This window comes from Mus musculus, chromosome 1 (genome assembly GCF_000001635.26).
Source record: "Mus musculus strain C57BL/6J chromosome 1, GRCm38.p6 C57BL/6J".
Classification (NCBI taxonomy): domain Eukaryota; kingdom Metazoa; phylum Chordata; class Mammalia; order Rodentia; family Muridae; genus Mus; species Mus musculus.
In genome coordinates this window covers 168,145,383-168,168,322 of record NC_000067.6, presented here as the reverse complement: position 1 = coordinate 168,168,322, position 22,940 = coordinate 168,145,383, and the positions used below count along the sequence as shown (strand labels likewise).

At 43.3% G+C, this 22,940-nt stretch overlaps 1 protein-coding gene across 6 annotated transcripts in view; it reads left to right on the top strand.

The window, feature by feature from the left end:
- Pbx1 (pre B cell leukemia homeobox 1) overlaps window positions 1-22,940 on the top strand; it is a 313,002-nt gene that overhangs the window by 264,043 nt on the left and 26,019 nt on the right. For 3 of the 6 annotated variants that reach the window (NM_001291509.1, NM_001291508.1, NM_183355.3), the window contains one exon: window positions 9,499-14,796. The exons of 2 other annotated variants lie outside the window; for them this stretch is intronic. In NM_001291509.1, the coding sequence (NP_001278438.1) occupies window positions 9,499-9,591 (93 nt within the window). In that variant the 3' untranslated portion in view covers window positions 9,592-14,796. Of the gene's footprint in view, window positions 1-9,498; window positions 14,797-22,940 lie in introns of those variants that run through there. One more of the 6 variants, XM_006496699.3, reaches the window with a different exon arrangement.

The following is a 22,940-nucleotide window of genomic DNA, read 5'->3' as shown; positions in this document are numbered from 1 at the left end:
CCTACGCCTGAAACAGTACAGTGTCGCACATTCTGTGCGAGCCTCAGAGTACTACAGCTGGCTTCAGCCTCTGTCTTCCGTGCCTTATGTAGCACTATTAATTCCAGGTCTTCATGATAGATGAAGGTAGGATAAAAGGTGCTCACTAGGGAACAGCAAAGCAGGTCACCCCTGAGTGCCAACTCTAAATGATGACTGTACATTGTCACCTAGCCCCTGTGCCCCTTGTCTGAAGCACTCAGAGTATTATCCCATGATGGGGACTAAGTTTGGTCAATTTAGTGTCCTCTCCTGAGGAGTTAGAATGAGTTCTCATTGATCTCTGTGTCGATGCCAATATGTATTTGTCGTCCAGGGTAACCAAATGACCTATCCCACATAGTTTTGCAACCAGGGCCCCATCTTCCTAGGGTCAGGATACTGGCGCAGCTTTCAAAGCACCAGTTCTTCATTCATGTAACAAAGGTGCTTCTCTGAGAAGCTGCTGCGTTAGACAGGTCCCTCGCCTTCAAGTGCCTTCTTGTATTATTTACCCCCTCACTAAGGAGAAATGTCAAAGCAAGATCTCCATGGACTCTTCAAGTCCAGCGATCAAGTTTCCTGTGTCCGAAGCCTTATTTCCAACACCTGCCCCCTGGCCACGTTTGGATTCCACAGAGCCTTTGGCTAGAGTTCTCTTTCTGTTTGGAAACCTCTTTACTCCACTCCTTTACTTCTCTGTGTTCTATTCACCTTCAGACTGACAGTCCAGAGTGTCTATGACATTCTTATATACTATTCTGACCTGGCACTTAGGACAATCTAATATATATATAATATATAAACAAATGTCTATTTTCCATAAAACTATAAAATCCTTGATACTAGAAACTAGATTTTTTTCTCCTTCATTTTTCTATCTATCCCTGTATCTTGTATCTCTAGTAAGTGGCACACAAGATAGAATGAAAAAAGACAGTGTTCCCATGGAGATCTGAAAAGCTGGGCATGGTTCAAGGTCAGGGTAGAAGGTCAGAAGGTCAGTGGAGTCCAATCTAGAGAAATGCATGATAGTGCATCTTGAAGAAGCCTGCAGGGGGATAGCTATCAAGCCTGACCTTGAAAGATGATGTAGATTCCATAAGACGAGGATACCTAGACAAGCAAAGCCAAAAGAAGTTCCCACTGGACTTCTCTTTAGAGCAATAAGACATCTCACTTTGCCTACATAGGATCTGCTACTTCATTGCAACATCTTAAGCTGCCAGAGTTGTTATAGCAAGAATATGATTTCCCAGTAATGGTGACTGCACTGTGTGCCCTTCTGAAAGACCTGCCCAGCAAGATCATAGAGTTCCTGAGTTTATGGTAGTGTGCCAGTGGTAAGACATTCCCAGTGTCACCTAGGGCTAGGTAGCAAACAGAGAGGAATCCTCAGCTGTCAAGAAGGTTGTTGAATCCTAGAGCCAGTATTAGAAGATCCAGGCAGAGGACTGATTTTCGGGACCTATGAGGGAAAGTAGCACTAGGTGAGCTCACGTCTCAGAGGGAGACCCAATTCTAAGATCAAGTGGGGGTCCTAATCTTTAAGGAACTGTGGGACACTAAGCAGATCTGAGGCAGAGGAAGAGATCTTCTCATCCACAAGGGAGTTTCTGTTTAGTAAGAACATTTCTGTATAAGGGTCCTCAGACTCGAGGTCAGGATAAGGTGGTTAACACAACTGATGTCGAGACAAGTATGTTTGCAAGAAATTCCCAAAAGAGGCTACCTCACTTAGCCAATAAAAGTATTACCAAACAACAGCAATAACAAAACAGGATTTGTTTTGGCAAAAGTCTGTATTTGGTGTGTATAAGGGCATTCTGTATTAGACATACCACCTTCATTGCCATAGCCTAAGATGGAAGATGGGTTGGGGTCTCATCCCTGGAAAGAGGAAAGATAGGAAAGCATGCCCTGGTGGGGGACCGTTAGGGTGGTGTCTGCACATTCCAGAGTTTTCATAATACTCAAAGTGGTGACCTAGAAACTGTCTGGATTCCAGGTAAGAAATGTACCTTCTCCTTGACGCTTTCTGGACACTGCCACTTCTTGAGATGGTGTGTGAAGCCCTGTACAATATCCTCAACTTTTCTCCCTGGAAACAAAGTACCATCATAAATGTTAATCATAGCAAACTGTTTAGAATAAGCTGTCTTCCTGGTGGCGATTTAGGAAGTAAGGGAAAGGTTACAGCTAGCATTCAGTTAACCCAGACACTAGACCCACTTCTGTTTGGTGTTTTGAATAAATTTTAAATGTACTCCACTGCTTCCAAATACGCAGACTGCGCTGTCGATCTCAAAAACCTGATCTTCCTGTATCTTCCCTTGATGGGGACTGGATGCTATGGAGTCCCCCATGTGTCTATTTCATGTTCCCTTCAAGATACGTCTATCAAAGTTTGTGATGTGTCAGACACTGTGGTAGGCTCTTTGGACTCAGAGACTTTACACAGCCTTGCTGCTGGGCTTTGGGTCTTGTGAGAGAACACATGTGATGTGGTGGTGTAGGTGGGGTGACCAGATGTGCACAGAGCCTTGAGGAGCCTGGTGCAGAAATGGACATGGCCAGGGAACCAAGTTGCAAGGACAATTAAACTCAGCCTTGCAAAGAGCTTCTACATAAGCGGATATCACTGGATGCTTGAGAGCGTTGTATTCAAGGAGAAAGAAGTAGAGCTGCTCTGTTATGGGAATCCCTAAGTAGCCTGAGACGGTTGAAGTAGTAAATGAGAGTGTTGGCTTGGGAATAAACACAATCAAAGATGCTATAGACTGGATGAGGACAGTGACCCTCATCTTGAAGCCAATGGAAAGTCTCGAAAGGTTTACCCTGGGCAGTGATATGATCAAAATTACATTTTCAAGAGATCCCTTTGGGGCAGCTAGAGATAAGCTTGGAGGAGTGCCAGGCTAAGCCCAGATCTGTTTCCCATTGTAAATTTTCCTGGGAAATTTTAAACTAGAGGATGACCCCTGGGGGACTTTCCAATCACATTTGTACCACAATTTGACATTCCGAAGCCTCTCTTGGTAAGCACTCACAAGGTTATCTTGGGAAAGCACATTAGGAAAACATAGTTCTTCTAGCTTGATAGAAAAACAACAAATGAGGTCACGCATAGTGGCACATACCTATAATACCAGCACTTGAGAACCAGAGACTGGAGGATCACAATTTCAAAGCCAGTCTGGGATACAGAGTGGGACTCTGTCCACATTTGAGAGGAGGAGGGGGAGGAGGAAGAAGAAAAAGCAGTAGAAGAGGCAAAGAAAGGGATGGAGGGAACAAGAGGGAATGGGACCTTGGATCTAAGGTGTAGCTTCCATGTGAATTGATATGTCTAAGACACGGAGGAAGTGTGTGTTTAACCCACATGTGCCCAGAGGGAAAGACAGGATACATCCATGTTCTTTGTTTTGCTTCCTCGTTGACCCACCAGCCTGGCTGATTGAGGGCCTGCGGCACGTACACCTTGTGCTTCCACTTCCATGCTGAAGGCATCTCTGATAATGGCATCTGGCCCGTATGCAGATCTAGCTCAACTTGGTGCTGACATCAGCCAGTTTGTGGCACCTCAGCGTATTTCTGGGTTGCAAATGAGAGTTTCTTAGTGCCAGGCTCGCTTGGGCTGTCAAATCAGGTGATGAATTCTCTGTATCAACAGTGCGCTGCTAAGGTAAGCGCAGGGGAAGAGCGGGAAGGAAAGGAGATGGGACAGGAACTGCTTATAGCCCACCCACCAGCCTAAAGGCCCCGCAAAAGCCAGGGAGAGGCAGCTGCCTGTCGGCCCCTGTTCCGGTTCAAGAAAAGTAGCAGAGAAGAAAGAAATTTTCCAGCCTGCCGTTGCCTGAGGCTTGCTCTGGGAGCTCATTCTCTCTCTCTCTCTCTCTCTCTCTCTCTCTCTCTCTCTCTCTCTCTCTCTCCAGACCACCATGCTCAGTCTTTAGGTATACTTCTAGCAAAATCTGTCCCAGAGTGGCCTATAGAATAGAGAGTCACTTTTGTTTCAAGCATTTGCATCCCTGTCCCCTAATATCTTTCATTTGGGTTTTGAAGATTTTCTATTTCTTTTCCTTACCTTGGGACCCTGATGCGTTTAGTTCCAGTTTTTATCCTGTTACCTTTCCCCTCTATAAGGTTCTAGATTCAGCCTATCCGGTTGCCTTTAGCTTCGCCAGGTGAAACTAAAGGTAAGATAGGGTCTTGCTTCTCCACCCTATGCAAATGACTCTTCTATGAGGAATGTTTTCAGAAATGAAAAAGACTAAGTCCTTAAGGGTGGTTCCTGGGTTGAGCACTGTGAAGTGTTGTCCATTAAGAAGGACAGCGTGAGTCAGACAGGAAAGTCGGGGTGCAGAAAAAAAAACATATTCTTAGCTTCCGCCTCCCTCCCGCAGCTGCTAATGAAAGCATCCTTTCCTCTCGCTACGCCCAGATAATAAATACACAAAGGCAGAGCTTTCTGCTTAATATTCACCCGCAGTCAGGGAAGAGGGAAAGAATTGCTCCCGAGGGTTAATGTGGCAGTAAGCGAGGTCAGCTGTTTCCCAAGATGGCACGGCCTCTGAAGGTCTTACGTTAAAGCTGGAGCGTTACCTCGGAAGCAGCTTGAGTGATTTACGGGAAAGGCAGTGCAGTTGGGTTCGGTTTGCTTGCAGTTTCTGAGCTAGCCATTTCCAGCCGCCACAGCAGCGGGCGGCCCTCCACTGTACAAAACACTTCTAGGGAAGGGAATCCTCCCAGGTCTCTTGGCGCCACGTGAAAGTGTCTTATAAAGTGCTTCTCCCTGTCTGACTTAATCCTCCTGTGGGAGTGTCTCCTAAATTTGGCAAGAAGCAGGGGATCCTGATTGCTATATCCTTGGGTAAGGTGATCAGCTACACAATTTGATTCAGGCCACAAGTGCTTCCCTGGAATATGGACTTGGGACTAATGTGGAAGAATCTTGCCCTGGGATGGTAATTGCCAAATCTAAGGGGGGTGTGTATGTGTGTGTACCCATTCTTTGGGCTTCCCGATGGAAGAGGAGGTGGTGGGGTTGTTTGTTTGGCTTGGTTTGTTATAAAGCTAGAAGGTTTATTATATATATTTACGAATTTCATACATTCTCTTTCACTGGTCCAATTAGCATATGCAAAATGTTCATCTTGATGTTTGATTGAACTAAACTTATGAGTTCCCTGTACCCCTGATATCTTGTACTGGTTTGAGAAAGTCAATTTAAAAAAAAAAAAAAGAAGTTAAATTCTAGTTCTTTGCTAAATTTCAGTTCAGAGATAATCCGGAGAAGTCTCCCAGTATGTTTGTGCATTATGGAATGCCAGATCTTCCTGTAAAGGTCCAGCGTGGCTAAGGACTGTTTTGATGGAATAATAGCATGGTTAAGTGAGGTGGTCGCGGTCATCTCAAACTCCCCTGTGCCATGTGCCATGAGAAAGATGCTAGCTTTCCTGGGATTCCTTTCTCTACCTAACATGCACCAGGTTACTCTGAAGGTAGCTTTTCCTCCCTAGCACTTTCCTCTGTCTTGTGGAGTTGTACTTAAATATCTTTTTATCACTTTCTCCTAAGATGTCATACCGCTCAGCCGGCACACACACAAATGCCTGCCTACTCCCCTCTAGCCCCATGCACACCACAACATATTTGCCTGCCTGTCTGTCTGTCTGTCTGTCTATTCATCCATCCATTTATCTATCAGCTATCTATCAAAATATCACATATGAAATTACTAAGATAGACAGATATCAAAGTGCTAACAGTAATTACCTCAGAGTAATAGATTATGGGTGTTAAATACTTTGCCTTTTAAGCTTGTCTATTTTTTAAATATTATTGATAAGCTTACCCTTTTATTCCAAGGAAAAAGATAAATACCCATTAGAAGATTTTTCTTGTAGAAAAAGCAACAAATATAGTCACTGTGCCTAGCAAGCCCCAAAGGACAGCAAAACAGATGTGCCCTTAGTTGGGTGGGAAAGTAGAAGCACTGTCTCCCCATGACAACCTGGGCTGATAATTAATTCTATTTCTGATTTGGATTAGGCTGCTGAGTCTTTGTCCCTAGAACACTGAAGACCCTCACATTCTGGTATTGTCATTGTGCCTGCACTCTTCTCAATAAGATGTCCTAAATATATACAAGTGGAAGAAGTCTTCTAGCAGAGAAGGCAATGAAAAGAACCATCTGATAGATTAGGGAACTGAAGGCTGGAGCTCAGGGCAGTTGTTCATGGACCAGAGGTTGGGGAGGCATGTTCTTGGAATAAGCCACTTGGCACTTTCCTTCTTAGGGATTTGATAAAACCTACTCTATACTAAAATCACAGGAGGACAGTTTTGAATGAAAAATATGGCTTTGCTGGGAAAGTTGAATCATCACTCAGGGAGCCAATGGCAGAGGAAGCCAAGTCAAGAAAAGGGGACAGAGAAGAGACTGGCTTCAAAAGTCAGGAGGCCTGTGTTCCATCTTGGCCATGGTCCTGGAGGCTTTTGTTCTGCATCTCAGCCATTTTGTGAATGAGATGTAACCCTGCACCTGTTCACATAGAGTGTGCAGATACCCTCTCTTCTACTTACTGTGGATTTTCCAATAGTAGTGTGGTGGTCCCTTATAGGTGTGAATCATAATGAACCCTGAATAATAATGCCCAGAATTTTTCAAGAATAAAATGAGAGAACAGATGATAGAAACTGTTTTTACAAGGGATCCCTAAGACATGGTCTGTTTGACCTTACCATTCAGAGTTGAGATAAATTACTTCCAAGAACACAGTGATTGGGACAGGAGATACATTTTAGTGCAGTGACCTCAGCGATCTTAAACATATCAATCATGAATTAACTGTTGTAGAAAAATCACTCCTTAACTCTCTCAGATCTGGGGTGTTAAGTGCAAAGACTGTCCATTCCACAAGCCCTGCAGAACAGTTCCTTTGTCTGGGGCCTCCTGCCTGGTACAAATGGCCTCCAGAGGCCAATCAAGCTCCCAGTCTCCCATCTTACTACCACTCTCATCATGTATCCCACAGTGATAGCCATGATGTTTCATTTGAATCACCTTCTCAATGTTCACATCAAAGTTCATCTTCTCTACAGTGTACATTAGTTCCTGATGCACCAACAAGGCGCAATATTGTCCTCATGGAAGCCCTCATCTTCTATTTTTGTTGTTGTTGTTGTTGTTTTCAATTGAAAACTATTATATACTATATTATGATCATGCTTTTCCCAACTCCTCCCAGATCTTCCCCACCTCCTGATAAACAAACAGAACCCCCCCACACACACACACAATTAGAAGCCAAAATACAAGCAAAAGACCAATATATCAAAAGATATATATGAGTCAAAAAGTGTTGGCCATCTACTGCTAAGAATGCTGTCTACCAGCTGGGCGTCATGGTGCACGCCTTTAATCCCAGCACTTGAGAGGCAGAGGCAGGCAGATTTCTGAGTTCGAAGCCAGCCTGTTCTACAAAGTGAGTTCCAGGACAGCCAGGGCTATACAGAGAAACCCTGTCTCGAAAAAATCAAAAACAAAAAATAAATAAATAAAAAAAAGAATGCTATCTACCCTTAAGTGGGTTAGCCTTACCAGGTAAGTCTCCACTGAAGAAGACTAATCTTTCCTTTGCAAGTAGGTATCAATTACAGATAGTTTCTTTGTTAGGGATGAGGACCCATGTCCTTTGTCCCCCTCTCAGTACTGGAGCCCTCTCTGGCTTGAACCTGTACAACCCTGTGGGGACTGCATTGTCTCTGTTCATTTATATTTGTATGAGTCCTGCTGTTTCTGGAGGACTCTGCTTCCTTGATGCCACCACATCTGGTCTTTACAATCTTTCCATCTCGTCTTTCACATAGGGCTGAGAGCCGTGAGGTGGAGCATTTGACGAAGTCATCCCCTATAGGGCTGAGTCTTCTAAAATCTCTCACTGTCCAAGTTGTGGCTCTGTGTGATAGTTCCCATCTTCTGCAAGAAGAAACCTCTCTGATGGTGAATGGGCAAGGCACTGATCTATGGGTATAGAAGAATGTCATTAGGAGTCATTCTGTTGCTATGTTTCTTTAGCAAAACAATAGTGTTTGCTTCTCCCCTAGGCCCATGGCTTATCCAGTCTCAGATGGTTGGCCACCCTAACAGTGTCAGGCCTGGGTTCCATTTCATGGAGTAGACCCTAAATCTAATCAGAGTGATTGGTTACTCTCACATTTGCTCCGCTATTGTACCAGCATATCTTGTAGGCAGGCCACTAATGTAAATTGCAGGTTTTGTCGTGGGATTGATAAAATTTTCTTTCTCCTCTGGTAACATGCACAGTACCTTCCAGTACTGTGAACTCCCACTAGGCAGTGAGGGTAAAGCCCCTAGTTTGACACCAGCTCAATTTCTCTGCATTCAATAAAGTATGTAAGGGTTGTCTTTATCTACAGGGTCTCATCATCAGTTTGTGGAGAGCAATCAATTTCTTTGGCAACAGCTTGAGATGTTTGGGGTTTTTTAATGGGGTCCCTTTGGCCAATGACTCAAATAGATATAATCCAACCACTTGAGATTTTCCCTGGTGGCATAGATGTCTAGCTGGGACATTGTCTCCGCCATTATTTGGTGACTCCATTTACAATTTTTTATATGTGTAAACATGTTAGGAAGCTTCTTTAGTTTCAGGTTTCCATATGGTCCCTCAAATGGCCCTAATATTAGTTGTCCCTTTCCATAATCCCTTCCTTTCTCCTCTCTTCCATTCCTCTCCCATTCAGTCCTCCCTCTCTAGTCCTCCCTCTTCTCTCTTCATAACAATATATTCTGCTAAGTACGTTAGCTCCCGATTTTCCAACAAGACACAGTATTGCCCCAATGGAAGCTCTGGCCTTCTTAACAACAGGCTCAACAGTTGATCAGGATCTGTCTTGAATTATAAGACATTTATGGTCTTGTCTTATCCCCTTCCTTGAATACATCAAATATACTCACTCATCACCATGTACCAAAGAGATTCTAGACCCTGGCATAGAAGAGAACCTAGCATCCCATAAACACTCAGGACACACGGTGCTAGATTGAACTTCAGAAAAAAAAATTAAGCCGGTCTTCTTATTCTTCCCAGGGGAAACCGAAGCCAGCCATATTTGGGTACTTTACCATATCAATGTCTCACTTGTTGCCAAGATCAGTTTCTCATGTCTCCTGACTAGAAGGCAGCTATCACTTCATAGATGGCTGGGACCGAATTACAAACACATCACATAAGTGGGAGGTATCAGCTTTGGATCCAAAGGCTCTCTGGAAAATGAACTCATCTGAGTGCTGGGGGGAAGTATTATCATCTACAACCCTAGGAGCCCATTTTCTGGGTGTCCCCATGTGCCAGGTGCCAGTCCCATCCACAAGTTGCATCATTGTCATTGTCTGCTCAAAAAGGCCACCTGATCACAGAGGACTGACTTCTCTCCCTTTTTCCCTTCTAGGCTAATGGAGGTTGGCAGGATGCTACTACCCCTTCATCAGTGACCTCCCCTACAGAAGGCCCTGGCAGTGTTCACTCTGATACCTCCAACTGATCTCCCAGCAATCGCATCCCGGCTGACCCTGTGCCGCAGTTGGGGCAGGGCCAGGAGGGAGGGTTTCTCTCCCAACGCTGAAGCGGTCAGACTGGAGGTCGAAGCAATCAGCAAACACAATAAGAGTCTCCTTCTCTTCTCTTCTTTGGGATGCTATTTCAGCCAATCTGGACACTTCTTTATACTCTCTTCCCTTTTTTTCTGGGTAGAAGCCACCCTTCCCTGCCTCCAGCTGTCAGACTGGTTTCTGTCATCTTCCCTGGCCCCTGCTCTCTGTTATAGACGCCCGGTCCCTGCCCTCTATGACTTCACTGAAGGATTTTTTTTTCTTCCACAATTAGAGGAATTTAAAAAGGAAAAACAAATTACAAAGAAAACAATAAACGCATTTGTATGTTTTCATGCTGGTGGTTTGAGGAGGCAAATTTACCTCACTAGGAGCCCTCATCCCTATGTTGACAGGCAATCCTTCTGTCTCCCTTGTTACTCTCACTACCTCTTAGCAGGAATACACCACACTGCCCTACTCATTCCAAGCCACTCTGTCTCCATTTTCCCCTTCTTTCTGGGAACAATCCTGATTTTTTCCTCTTCTTTCTGGCCCCAGGTGTTTTTTGGGGATGGCCATAACTGGGCTTCTAAAGGTGCCACATATCCCAATGTAGTTCCATCAGGTTGAGTCCTAGGCAGGAAGTCTGGCAGGTAAGGGCACAAAGAACAGCAAAGGCAGAGCTCCTATCAGCTTTCTCATCCTCTTAGAAACAGCTCTTGGTCTTAGAGGCACAGTCTATGAACATCCAACCATTCAATGTTCAGAACCTCAGGCAAGCCAGGTCTAAGAGAGGCATCCTGATGAGGGTGTCTATAAAGAGTGAAGGATCTCATCTTGAAAGGCTGCACTGTCCCTTCATAGACATACACACACATAGGTAACACACAGGTGGACACATGCACAACCTTATAGTTTTGCTTGGCAGGATGCTAGTAACCTTTCATCAGTGACTTCTGCTACAGAAGGCCCTGGCAGCGTTCACTCTGATACCTCCCAGATGGTCTCCCAGCAATCAAATCCTGTACATTAGCAAGCATAGTGCTCTACCTGGTGAGCCCAAGAGAGGAGCAGTATGTGGCTAAGGCTTCTAGGACCCACTAACATGTACTTACCACAGTAGGATGTGCAGGACTTCATTAACATGGGCCAGGATTCAAGAGTAAACTGTCTTCATTCCTACCACCTCTGAAGCTCTCAGGGAGCCACACACAGGACTTCCTATATCTATGATGGATTTGGATGCTTTGTTTGTGTTTTTTTATTATATTATCTTTTCAAAATACTATAGTAAACCATGGTCTTCACTCTGGATTCTTCCTCCAGAGAAGAGAATCATATAAGTATATGGTTAACTTTTACTAATTAATTTGAAGACATAAGAATCATGGAGTAAGGATGATGAATTTGTTGTTGTTGTTGTTGTTGTTGTTGTTGTTGTTGTTGAGATATCAACAGTGATCTATCTATAATGCCAAGGGATCGACAGAAAATCAGTTACTAGAAAGGTAGTCTTGCTTTTGACATGAGCTTAAATTCTCCAGATGGTTCTGCCAGCCATAAAGATGGCAGCTTTGCCAGTAGATTAAGTGGCAAGTGGTCAGATATCTTTGGGGCCTCATGCACTTCCTCTGTAAAATGGGAATTGTTATCCATGGCTCACCAAGGGTCTTGTAAGAGGCCCAAGAAACTGATCTTGCTTGTATTTAATCTCCAGGTCTGATGGTCAGGGAAGGCAGTCTCCCTATAATGAACATGTCATGCTAGGTCAGAATAATACATGGTTTTCTTGTTCTAATTTCTACTTGTTCTCAGTACCTTGATGCCATCACCATCATGAGAGTGTTTCAGAGGCTTTCTGCTCTGATTTGGTTTTGGTCTGTTTGTCTTCTTAGGATAGAGAAGAGATTCAAAACTAGAGGAGTAGAACCTGGTTTTATTAGTTTCAACTTGAATCCAGTTATGAGACCTTGCAAGTCCTTGTCCCTATGACAACTCTTCTGCTTCAGGGACTCCCAGGAAGAAGTACAAGAGCTTGAGGGCTGAGAGACAAGCCCACAGTGCCAAACACATTCCACATGCAGTGATAAATAGGAGACATGCTTCATGTGTGTTTGGAGGAGTTGGGCCTGTATACCTGGAACCTGGGGGACTGAGTATTTGAAGATAATGCAGAACAGAATTGTTTGGCAAATGTAAATTTGTCCAGCTGACCCCAGTCACTAGAAAGACTGTCATCTAACCTCTGCCATGCTCAGAACGCGTGCCTAGAAGGGACAATACAAGTGTGTGTGTGTGTGTGTGTGTGTGTGTGTGTGTGTGTGTGTGGTAGTGATGAGAACCGGTGATTTTTGTCTTTGTGGCAGGAATACATTGAAACCACTCTCAGAACAATGGTTGGACCACATCATTTTCCATAAAGCACATTATAAGATTTGCTGAAGGGTTCTCTTGGAAACAAGAGTGACCCCAGCTCTGGATGGAACACATGAAGGGACATGAGTGGATCAGGCCACAGCAGTGCCACCCTCACAGAATGCTTCTCTCTAGGCAGTGGCTGTGCTGAGAGGCCCACCTACCCAGCACTTCATTAGGCCTCCTGAAGGTTCAACATGTAGCCAGCAGTCTGTTCTCCATGCCCACTGTCACCTCCAATGTGGCAGCCACCAGATCTCTGTGGTCAAGCAAGGCTAGGGAAAACTGGCAGCCTCCAGATAGAAGTGGAAAGAGTGTGCCTCTAAAAACTTGGCTCCCTATGATTTCAGGTCAGGTCAACTTTCTAGATCCCAAAAAATCTGTGCCCGAGAATTCTTCATAGTCTTTAAGTACAAGTGGGAGTTCTCTGTCTTCCACAATAGCAATTCTCTCTCCCTGAGAGATGGTAGCAGACCTTGGGGTTGCTACCGTATAGCTTGTTTATCATCGCCTCTTCCCCTTAGAGTAGAATGGACTTCTGGGTAGCTGTTGAGCCCACAGGCACCTTCTCTCCACTTCCTTCCCTGTGGTAGTAGTATTAATTATTATTATTTTTTTATTATTATTTTGATTGCTTTTGCCCACACCTGTCTTCACTTCTTTCTTCCTCCTCTTTATTTTTTTCTGCCCAGAAAAACCTGACTTCGATACCAAAAAAAGATAAAACTACAGAAACTCAAATTTAAAAAAAAAAGAAAAAAACTCTTAGAAAAAAAAAAAAGAAAAAAAAGAAAAAAAACCTCAATTCTTTCAGCTTTATTAACATTTTCCATTGTTTCTTGCGAATTGTGTCTCGTTCTTTGTAGTATTGATGATGAACATTTGATAATGAATGTTCTTGTATATTCAGATAAAGAAAAAAAAAAACCAAAAAAGCGGTCTGAATTTAATAGTGTTTATAATAAAAAAAAATTTAAAAATGACCCTCATAGCACGCAAAACAGGAAGGGGAAGTGTCCCTTCTTTCTGTGACAATACACATCATTCCTGCATACTTTTTTTTTTTAACACCAAACTACCTATGTTCCTCATTTCTCCCGTTTTTCTTTTTAATTTTCTTGCATTTGTGAATTAGTTCAAGAATGCTAGAAAAGTGTCAAGGTGTGTACATCCATTTCTTCTCTCACGATGTTTAAAAGTGACCGTACTTCATTTTGTAAACTAAGAAAAAAAAAAAAGAAAAAAAAAAGAAAAAAGGAAAAAAAAAAAGGTTGGAATAGTGTGAACATAATAGGTTCAACCTAACACATGTTTATTAATTTTGAGACCCAGAAATGAATTCTTCTCTTTATTCCTGCTCTTAAAAATACAAAAAAAGAGAAAGTTTTGTTTTGTGTTCTTTTTTGGTTTTGTTTATTTGAGGGGGGGTGCTCCTTTTCCGCTGTTGGGTTTGTGGGTCTTGCTGGGTTTATTCTTACGTATGTATACAGGGTGATGTGAAAAGAGGTACCTGGGAGAGAAGGCTGCTTCCATGCTCTGCTTTGCTTCAGTCCATGTCAAAACCATCGAGAAAGCTCATGGCCTCATGTCCCTGCTTTCTTGCATGCCCGGGGTGTGTGGCACTCTGGTAGTCCCTGAGATAACAAGACAGGGACTTCCTTCCTTAAATACTCATCTTTTCTTATATTGAAAAGAAAGGCTTTTGTTGATTCTGATTGTCCCAACCAAGGGTTTTCTTTCTCCCTGATTAACTTCAACAGTCCACAAGTATGCTTCCAACAAGACAGGATCTTTCTCCAGGCAGAAAAGCACTGCTGTGGAGGGCACCATAACCCAGTAGAGTAGATCTGTGAAGCAGGCCCTGGGCCCATCTTCTTGGGATCCAGAGTCCCCGTATTCTGTGTGCAGTGTGGGTAAAGTGAGGAGCCTGGGTCAAGGCTGCAATTAGAATGCTAAGAAGCTATCTTTCAATTGGTGCCACTTGTTGCTAACCTCTGGTGAGGTTAACTCTTTAAATTGCCAGGTGGGCTTCATCGGAAAGTCTGTATTGGTCATAGGGGAAAAGAAAGCCATGTGGTTGGACAGACTTTCAGTTTCAGACATTGCTCATTCAAACACTCAGGTGTTCAGAAAGCAGACAGAATTCCAACCAGATATGTAAAGAAGACAAGCGTGAGTAGTGGAGCTCTGCTGTAGGAAGCAGTCCACCTGGAGACAGCTTAGCTCTTGTTTCTGTGTCCTAAGAGATGAAAGAGATGAAAGGCACCCTTTTCACGTCACCTTTGTGGTTTTCAGCCTAGCTCAAAGCTTTCTGGAAACTTTTATTATTTTATTTTATTTTATTTTATTTTATTTTTGTAAGCTACTTCTTTCCCTTTCGTTAAAATAAATAAAACATTGAATGTTTTGCCCTCTTTCTCTCTCTTTCTTCTTCCCTTTGGGGGTTTCCTTTTGAAGTGTGTTCCTTTGGTTGTTGGTTTTATCTCCCCCTCACTTTTTCTCCTTATTATTGAGAGTATAAACCTGCAAAGCTCAGCTCTACTTTGGTTTTGAAAGTTGAAGCTTCTCTGCTTCCGTGCGAGCACAGGCCTCTGTCCCCTTCGATTGCAGCGGAACGAACGTTTGTGTTCTCTAATGATACTAACACGATGTAGGTTTTACAGTCTCCTAATTTGTACTGGTAATGCAGATTCCAAATAAATAGTTTCTTTTGTTGCAAAAAAATATATATACACACTTGTATTTTGTGCAGACTTCTTCTTATGTGCTGGCAACTTCTCTTCCCTAAATGGGTCAGGGTTACTATCACTTGTGCTTTAAATTATTACCCTAATCAGGCAAAGTCTGGGCTACCAGTTTCAGGGAGGGAGGGAGGGAGGGAGGGAGGGAGGGAGGGAGGGAGGGAGGGAGGGAGGGAGGGAGGGAGGGAGGGAAAGAGGCATAACAATATCAATTGGACTGAAGAGGAGAATTACTCATTTGCTCTCTAAGTCATGACTATTTACCCAGTGGGCTGTTGAGGGTTGTTTGTTTGTTTGTTTGTTTGTTTTAACTGGAATGGTCTGGTCATAAGGGAAATTATCATTCTCAAGAGATGTTTCAAGGGAAAGAATCCAGGTTATGAATAATACTTGTAGACTCTCCAAAATATTCTAGATGTCACTCCAGCAGTCTGCTCAGCTGCAGGCGGTTCTGTCCTCTGCCCCATTGAAGCAGTCAGCCTGATAGTTTGTCTGTATTCACTGGGCCTCTGGCCTAGGTCAGTATTTGCAGTGTCTTAAGTACATGTCCCTGCCTTCAACACCGTGGTTCTCTCTTTGGAGTGGGATGCATTTACTTGCCTATCGTCCCATGACAGATTGTCCCACCAACAGCACAGTTCTAAACAAGCATTCCTGTTTCCAGTTTTAGGCTTTACATCTCCAAGGAAGGCAGTTGAAAGTTGAGGTAGCATCACATGCCCACCCCACCCCAATCCCAATTCCAATCAACAAAACCAGACCAACAGAGAAGCAGCGGGAATTAAGTTTTTCATTTTTTCCTATTACACAAACTGTCAATGACCTTGAAAGAATAAAGCTATCCATAAATGATTTTAAAAATATTTCCAGAGGCCAAAAGTGTCAGGTTCTTTCTTCAAATTTAAGCTTAGAAACACATTTGTGTGTGTGTGTGTGTGTGTGTGTGTGTGTGTGTGTGTGAAAGGCAGGCTCAGACTAAGTTCTTTCCCAATTATTTGGAGAAATAATTTGTCCGATTCACCCACACAGCACACTTACTGGAATTCACTGAAGCCATACAGAACTACAGGAAGGAATAAGTCAAAAATGTGTGATGCCAAAAATACTAATCAAATATATTTCCCGCTATGCAATAATTTAAGACATGTTCCAGTCATGGTACCTCTCCCAGTATTGTGACCTAGGGATCCAGATCTTTGTTGCTTATCACCCACACATGTCATCTACCATACTTAGCCAGCAGGAAGAAGGGGTGTGAAGGAGGTTTACTCACTTCTTGAAAATCTTGATCAAGACTTGCATTTAGATTTCTAAGTCTAAGGACTAGGGATAATAGTGGAAGCCTAGAAAACTATTCCCTAGCTAGGCAACCACTTCCTCATAGTAACACCACATGATACCTTTTTAAATGACTGGCCAAGTGACCAAGAGTAAAAACAAAAGACGAATCTATATGCCTGTGTCATTGAGTAGACACATGTCAAGTGAATATATGGCTAGCCACCATTCTAGACAAGGTTACATTATGCCTCAGTTGTAAAGGTTGAGAAATGGGCATGGTAGCATGTAGGATATGTACCCCAATATTGCCCTTTCAAGGGAGAGGAAACAGAAGTACTTTTGCTATGAAAGTGTGAGAATGCAAAAGAGAAAACAAAACAAGCAAACAGGCTCTCCAACATCTTCCAATGAATCAGATGTGAATATTTTATTAAAAAGTACCCAGAGAGAAATTAAAACTTTAAAATAAAGTCTTCCTTCTCTTATAAATTAAAATTGTCTCTAACCTTGAACCTCGGCACCAAACCTGGGGTTTCTGGGAGGAGGGAGCTACTGAGAGTGGCAAAAGCCTTGCCCGCATCTTCAGGATGGCACACCTTTTGTTCATATAGCTGCCTCAAAGAGTCAGGCTGGCAACCAGGAGTCATCTAAGAGACTGTATGTAGGCTAGTTCATTCATGCTGGGACTGAACATCTTACACTATATCATTTATAAATAACAATATCATACTGTTCATGGTTCTGAATGGCCAGGAGCTGGCAGATCTTATAGGAGCTGCTTATGGACAGCACCTTCGTCATGGATTTCCCCAGGCCTCTTCTAGAAAAGCAACAGTATCATTTTAGATGCTTTTCACTCTTTGAACCACACCTCAAATGCCTTGCCTCACATAAAAGGCAGACTTCCAGCATAGAATACAGAGTCCACAGATACCACTTAGACTTAGCAGATCTAAACTGGGAAGTCAGACATGCTCACTCTCATAATGCATGCATTCCTTCATAGCCTACATTTCTACCAATTTCCACCATGGAAGAAGAAATGCAGCTAAAATATTAATGGTATATCTCTTTGGTGGCCAAAATATAGCCTCTGCATTAGAGTCATTTTGTAAGACGTGATGCAAGGCTCAGTTCTATGGAGTTGCCTACTGAATGAGTCCCTAAAGCTTGGGCTTACACTTGCCCTCTGAGCACAGGACCAGAGGAAAAAACGCACTGTGGAGCAAGAGTTTCTTTGTTATTCCTGCACAAAAACTTAAGCTGTGTACATCCACATAAAAGTGCAGTCAGGGGGCTACTATGCCTAGCAGGTTGTAATCTGTGGCTTCTCACCCAGATAGACTTCCTGAATCTTCAGCAGTGCTGGGAGGCGGAGGGAGAAAAGTCACAAAAGGTTGTGACAAAAGTACTGGCCAGGGCCTCCTGCTTTGAAGAACCACTGTCCCTGTCCTGTCTTCCTGGAACCCAGTCAAGGCCTAATTCAGATGGCTTTGTGTAGATCCGGTAGACCAATCATTAATGTTTGAGTTTCATCGTGCCCTAAGTCAAAGTCACGGCCCGAGTCCTCACTACCCAGCCATACTTCTAATGGAGTTCAATAGTTATCAACATGCATTCTTTCAGAGCAGAAGAGGCCCGACGTGCTGGTGTGTATTCAAATATGAATCTTTTATTAATAAGTACCCAGAGAGAAATTAAAGTTCAAAATAAAGTCTTCCTCCTCTTATAAATTAAAACCCAAAAGGGTATTAATGGGCAGCTCCATCCTCTCTGAATTCCTATTGCGTTCGTTGTGCACAAGTGAGTTTATATTCCAACAACTGGGGTCTAGGACCTTCCTTCCTCCGATGCTCAGTTAATCTAACCTTGAATACCTCTAGTTTCCCCCTTTCCTCGCCTAGAAATCAACTTGCAAAGCATAGGAACTCTATCCTCAGACCAGCTCCAACTGCAAAATGAAGTAACCAGGACTTAGAGTGTCACCTGACTATGATCTTAGTGGTGCTTTGATAGTTTGATGAGAAAGCAAGAAAGAGAGAGAGAGAGAGAGAGAGAGAGAGAGAGAGAGAGAGAGAGAGAGAGAGAGAGAGAGAGAGAGGAGAAAGTAAAAGCAAACCTTTCTTAGTCTTTCAGTACCAGTAGCTTGGTATCACCTGTCATGTTGAGAAAAAAGCCACCAACAAGGGGTTAATCTTGCACTTTGCTTCCTGGATCCTCAGGGAAACAACCCGACCTATGCATTCTGCTCCCTCTCTCTGAGAACGACCATTGAAATATTCATGCCTTTATGAAAAATTCAGCAATGTAAAAGTGGGTCCCCTCCAGTCCATGGGCTAACTTGAGGTTCCCTTCCACTCCCAGCATTCATACATATATTTAAAATTTCACACAATTTCCATTTCCCGTTAAGCCCTGCACCCCAAACCTCAAGTCACTATACCTCTGTGACTTCTGCTTCTTTCTTTTCTGCAAGACTTTCCAGCCTGTGACCCCTCTGCCCTTCCCCCTGGCTCAGCCAGAATCGCCTGCTAATTGCTGAACACAAGCTCTACATACACTGCAGGGCAGTGGGATGTACCCTGTGCACACACCCCCAAACACACACACAGAGCCTCACCTTTGCTCAACATTGTGGGCCTAAGCCAGAGTGACAGGGCCTGCTCCATGTCCACAGAAACCCACCGTCCTGACATTTGCTCTTAACAATCCTTTCCTGCTCTTCCCTGCTCCTTGGAAGCAAGCTGGAACTGTTTCAAATACTCTAGCCACCTTCTTTCCCTGGTTCCTTTTCTTCTGTCTCTTATATAGTGCTCATTCTCTCTGCTCTTGGGCCTAGACATTTGCTTCCCTACCATAGTTTCCTAAACTCTAGCTTTAATTCCCCCACCCGAATCCTGACTCTATTCAAAGCTTCTGCTGTATCAAATGTGTCTTGCTCAGCTTTACTTTCTCAAATTCCACACTACTCAGACTCATACAAATTCCCAGACTCAGCCACCTATGTCCCAGCAGGATTCCTGCAATCACTTCTTCTCCATCAGGATCTCTCCAAAGAGAACCATCTCCAGGCTTATGCCTTGAGAACTCATGGCTCATCGATTCCCCTTCACACAGAAATGACAACAGTGGAATTCACTAATCCCCTTGAATGCCTCACTCTGCTTTCCTCAGTTATTCCTCTCAAGTGCACCCACATTTTCTGCCAATGCCTAGGCCCCCTTCCTGAGTCACTCAGGAGACCATCTCTGGTTGCACTCCCCAACATCTTCCTACCTGCTGCTTTGGTGCGTTCTGGATTCCTTCCCGTATGGTCTCCACGGTGTTTGCTCACTGAGCACCTAAGAGCCACATCATCCTCACTTAAGTGCCAGGTCCACCACTGTCACTCAGGACCTTCCATGAAGCCACTTCTCAAACCAAATGAGACCTTATCTACCCCAACCATCACTCCAGCATCAGGGAGGTGTCTTAAAACTCACACCAAAGCTGACACTAGTTATTTGGAAGAGGGTTAGGGCTCAATAGGGCTCAATAGGGCTCAATCCCACAGACTAGCCTCATAACAGGTTTTGTTTGCAACCATTGGGTCTGATCAGCTATAACTAGGATGCAATTGCCTCTTTAAATTGGGTAATTTGCTGAAACAGCTATGGGACTCAGGTACCATCTCTATGTCCTCCATGGCCGTTAAAGGATATAAATGAGCATCTAGGTGAGAGGTGCATGGGTTAAGCAGAAGGGACCCGAAGGTAGAACATTTTGTTCTCATAGAGTTAGCATGCACCTCCCCTGCACATGGCTGTGTTCATCAGCTCAGTCCCCATTGTTAGGGGTTGTGGAGGTTCAGTTGCAGAGGCATGAGTGACAAAATCACAGGTCACTGGTGGTAAACACGGAGGTGGGAGGGACAAGGCTGGAAGTTGCAAGCTTCAAGTCCACCTTGGTCTTTTATGACCCGCTCCATTCTGAAGCTGGTTCTTTTCTTAGAAGAAATCACTGCTGGCCACTCATCATTCAGGAATCCTCCAGGAAGCCAGTTGCCCTGAGTGATGGGAGGTACAAGTGGAGTGCCTTTGACCCAAAGATCTGGAATCCAGCATATGGAAATCGTGAGCACCAATGTGATACCTCAGTGGGAAGCTCTACCACTGGCCTGTGCTAAAGCACTGTATACTTTTAGCACTAAAAGTATACAGAATTATTTACAGGCTGTGAGTGTACAATGTATCTGAGACATAAATGGGTTATATGTGTAGAATTTGATCCCCTTCCAAATGTATCTCATTGTATCTAAATTTTTTTAAAAGTATTTCAGAATCTGAAAAAAAAAATACAAAGTACAAAACCACAGCTGATCCTGAGCATATCAGACAAGGGATTTTCACCCTGTGTGCATTTCCCGTTTTATCACTAGGGTATATGGCCTTTGATAGATTATTTAATCTCTCTGTGTCTCCATTTCCTTCACAATGAGATATCGTTAAACCCAGTATCTACCTCATAGTGCTCCTGGAAGGATTAAATGAGTTAATACATGAAAAGCACTCAGAGCAATACCTGTCAAACACTAAAGGTGAAAGATGCGTTCTTTATTAGTGCCATTCCTCCAATATATTTCACAGCACATTGTCAAACTTGAACTATTACCAATTAGAATAGCCTCCTCGTTCCAGCTTCTCCTGGAAAGAAATATTAGCTGTGATTATCGCCTCCCCTTCTTCCCTTCCTCCCACATGTGCCTTTCTCCTCCCCTTCCTCCCCCCTCTGTCCTCCTCTTTCTCCTTCTGTCTCTTTCCACAATCTTTCTAGCTGACTGCTAAAATATTCCCACTATCATTTCTCTGCTCAGTATGTTCTCCCTCATTTCTCCTTGACTTCCTTTGGCTTCTATTTTGATCACAAAATTACAATATTTTTAAAAAAATTATTGATCCCATTTCCTTTTGAAAAATCTAGGTGAATCTGATTCTTAGTCCCAGTGTGTGCCTTTTAGAGGCCTTCCGTAGCCCTGAATTTGTAGAAATACACTAAAATGTTTCCTCCTGTTAACCATAGAGTAGGTGAGCATATAGGATATAGAGAAGCCTTCATTGTTTTGCATCAGGAAATGCCCTTCCACCACTATCTACCCATCCACCCCCACCCCCATACACACCCCCAGATGGTAATGTTGAAAACAAATCTATGTTCCCGAGATGCACACCCCTTCTACAACGGTAACAACATTCCCTTGTTAAGAGTTGCCAGTCTCACATATTTTCTACATAGATCCTATATTTCTATCAAAGAAAACGGGAGAATCTACAATGATTGAAACATTCGACACACCCATGCTTTGGACAGTCTAAAAGGCAGCATGAATAACTACATGAAGTAAACAAAACAACAACAACCACAAAACCTTATATGTTCTAACCAAATGATAGCACCAAGTATTCTGACCCACCAGATATGGCAAGCTCTTATATATATTAAGAAAATGTTATATTCTTCAAGCGAGTAACTGACGTCATGCGTCTGAGTTGCACAGGCAGAGTTGGTCCAGTATAAAACTACAAAGTCACTAAAATATACACTGCAGATTAAGAATCCCTGTTTCCTCTTTCTGCTCATTTCTGGGCCTTCTTATTACTAAGGTGGCAGAGATTTCACTACAGGGAGAAAAGATACACACAACATCTCAAAACGTAAACTCTCCCCTCAGGTGAAACTGTTCTCCAAGTGCTAGCATTCAGGTTGCTTTGCAAACCCTCCAAGGCCCATCTACCTTACCTGAAAGGCTGGAGATCTGTAGCTTCTTACAAGGCCCTATGAGAAGCGGCAGCTCCATTGGAATCACATCTCCAAACAAAGCAAGTACTGAGGTCTTCTGTGGAAGCGGGATCTGAACCAGCCTCCAGGAACTTCTAAGGGCAGCCCGGGGTACAGGCTCCGGGAGGCTCTAATTTCCTTCGTGTTCACACTGCTAACTCTGCAGGACCCTCTGCACCTGATTCCACATCATTAACCACCCATCTTCCACGCTCAACTTTATTACAGTTGTACCGCTGCACCCTGGCCTTCAGTGGTATAAAACCAAATCTTTTGTTCTTAGATCTACTGCCCTGCTTCTTCATATGCTCCTACTTTATTTCGAATTTCAATAGTCCTGACTCAAGACTCTCCTTATCAATAGCAATATCTCTGCTGAGGATTTGGAGTTCCTTGGGCTGGTACCTCTGGGATTGTTGCTTAAGACATTGTGGTCATCAGACAGACACCTGTCTTGTATACCTACCTTGCACTTCTTCATTGAGCAAGCCTGCAATAGTCACATCCCATGTACCAAGAGATGCATTCCATTCCCAGAAGATAGAAGATTAGATCAAAGCATGCCGAAGATAGAGCAAAAGTCAACTGTTACTTCTGAGGTCTTAGAATGAATGCAACTCTACTTGTCCAAGTAGAAATTTGAGGAAGAATTTAAAACCTTACATCCATTAACAAAGACATAAACTAAGAGGAAACAGAATTAGGTTAAAGTTATGAGAACATCTGTGGGTTTAAATAAGAGCATTCTTACAGTTGGAAAGCTTGAAATAATCTATTAAGGGACAGAGAAAATGCTAGATTAGAGTATCTGAAATGATCAAGTGCCAGGGAAAGTTGGAAGGATCCGAGACTAGAATCTACAATATTCAAAAGTAATACAAAGTAACGATAATGCTGAGTGGTCCCAAACTGAACTCTCTCTACACTGCAAATACAATTGTGCCACCTTCCCCCAAGCCACACAGGAATTCATTTCCATCCATTTCCAACTCTGCTGACTGGCAACTGGCTGATAGGAAAACACCAGGACCTGAGATCACTAAAATCCA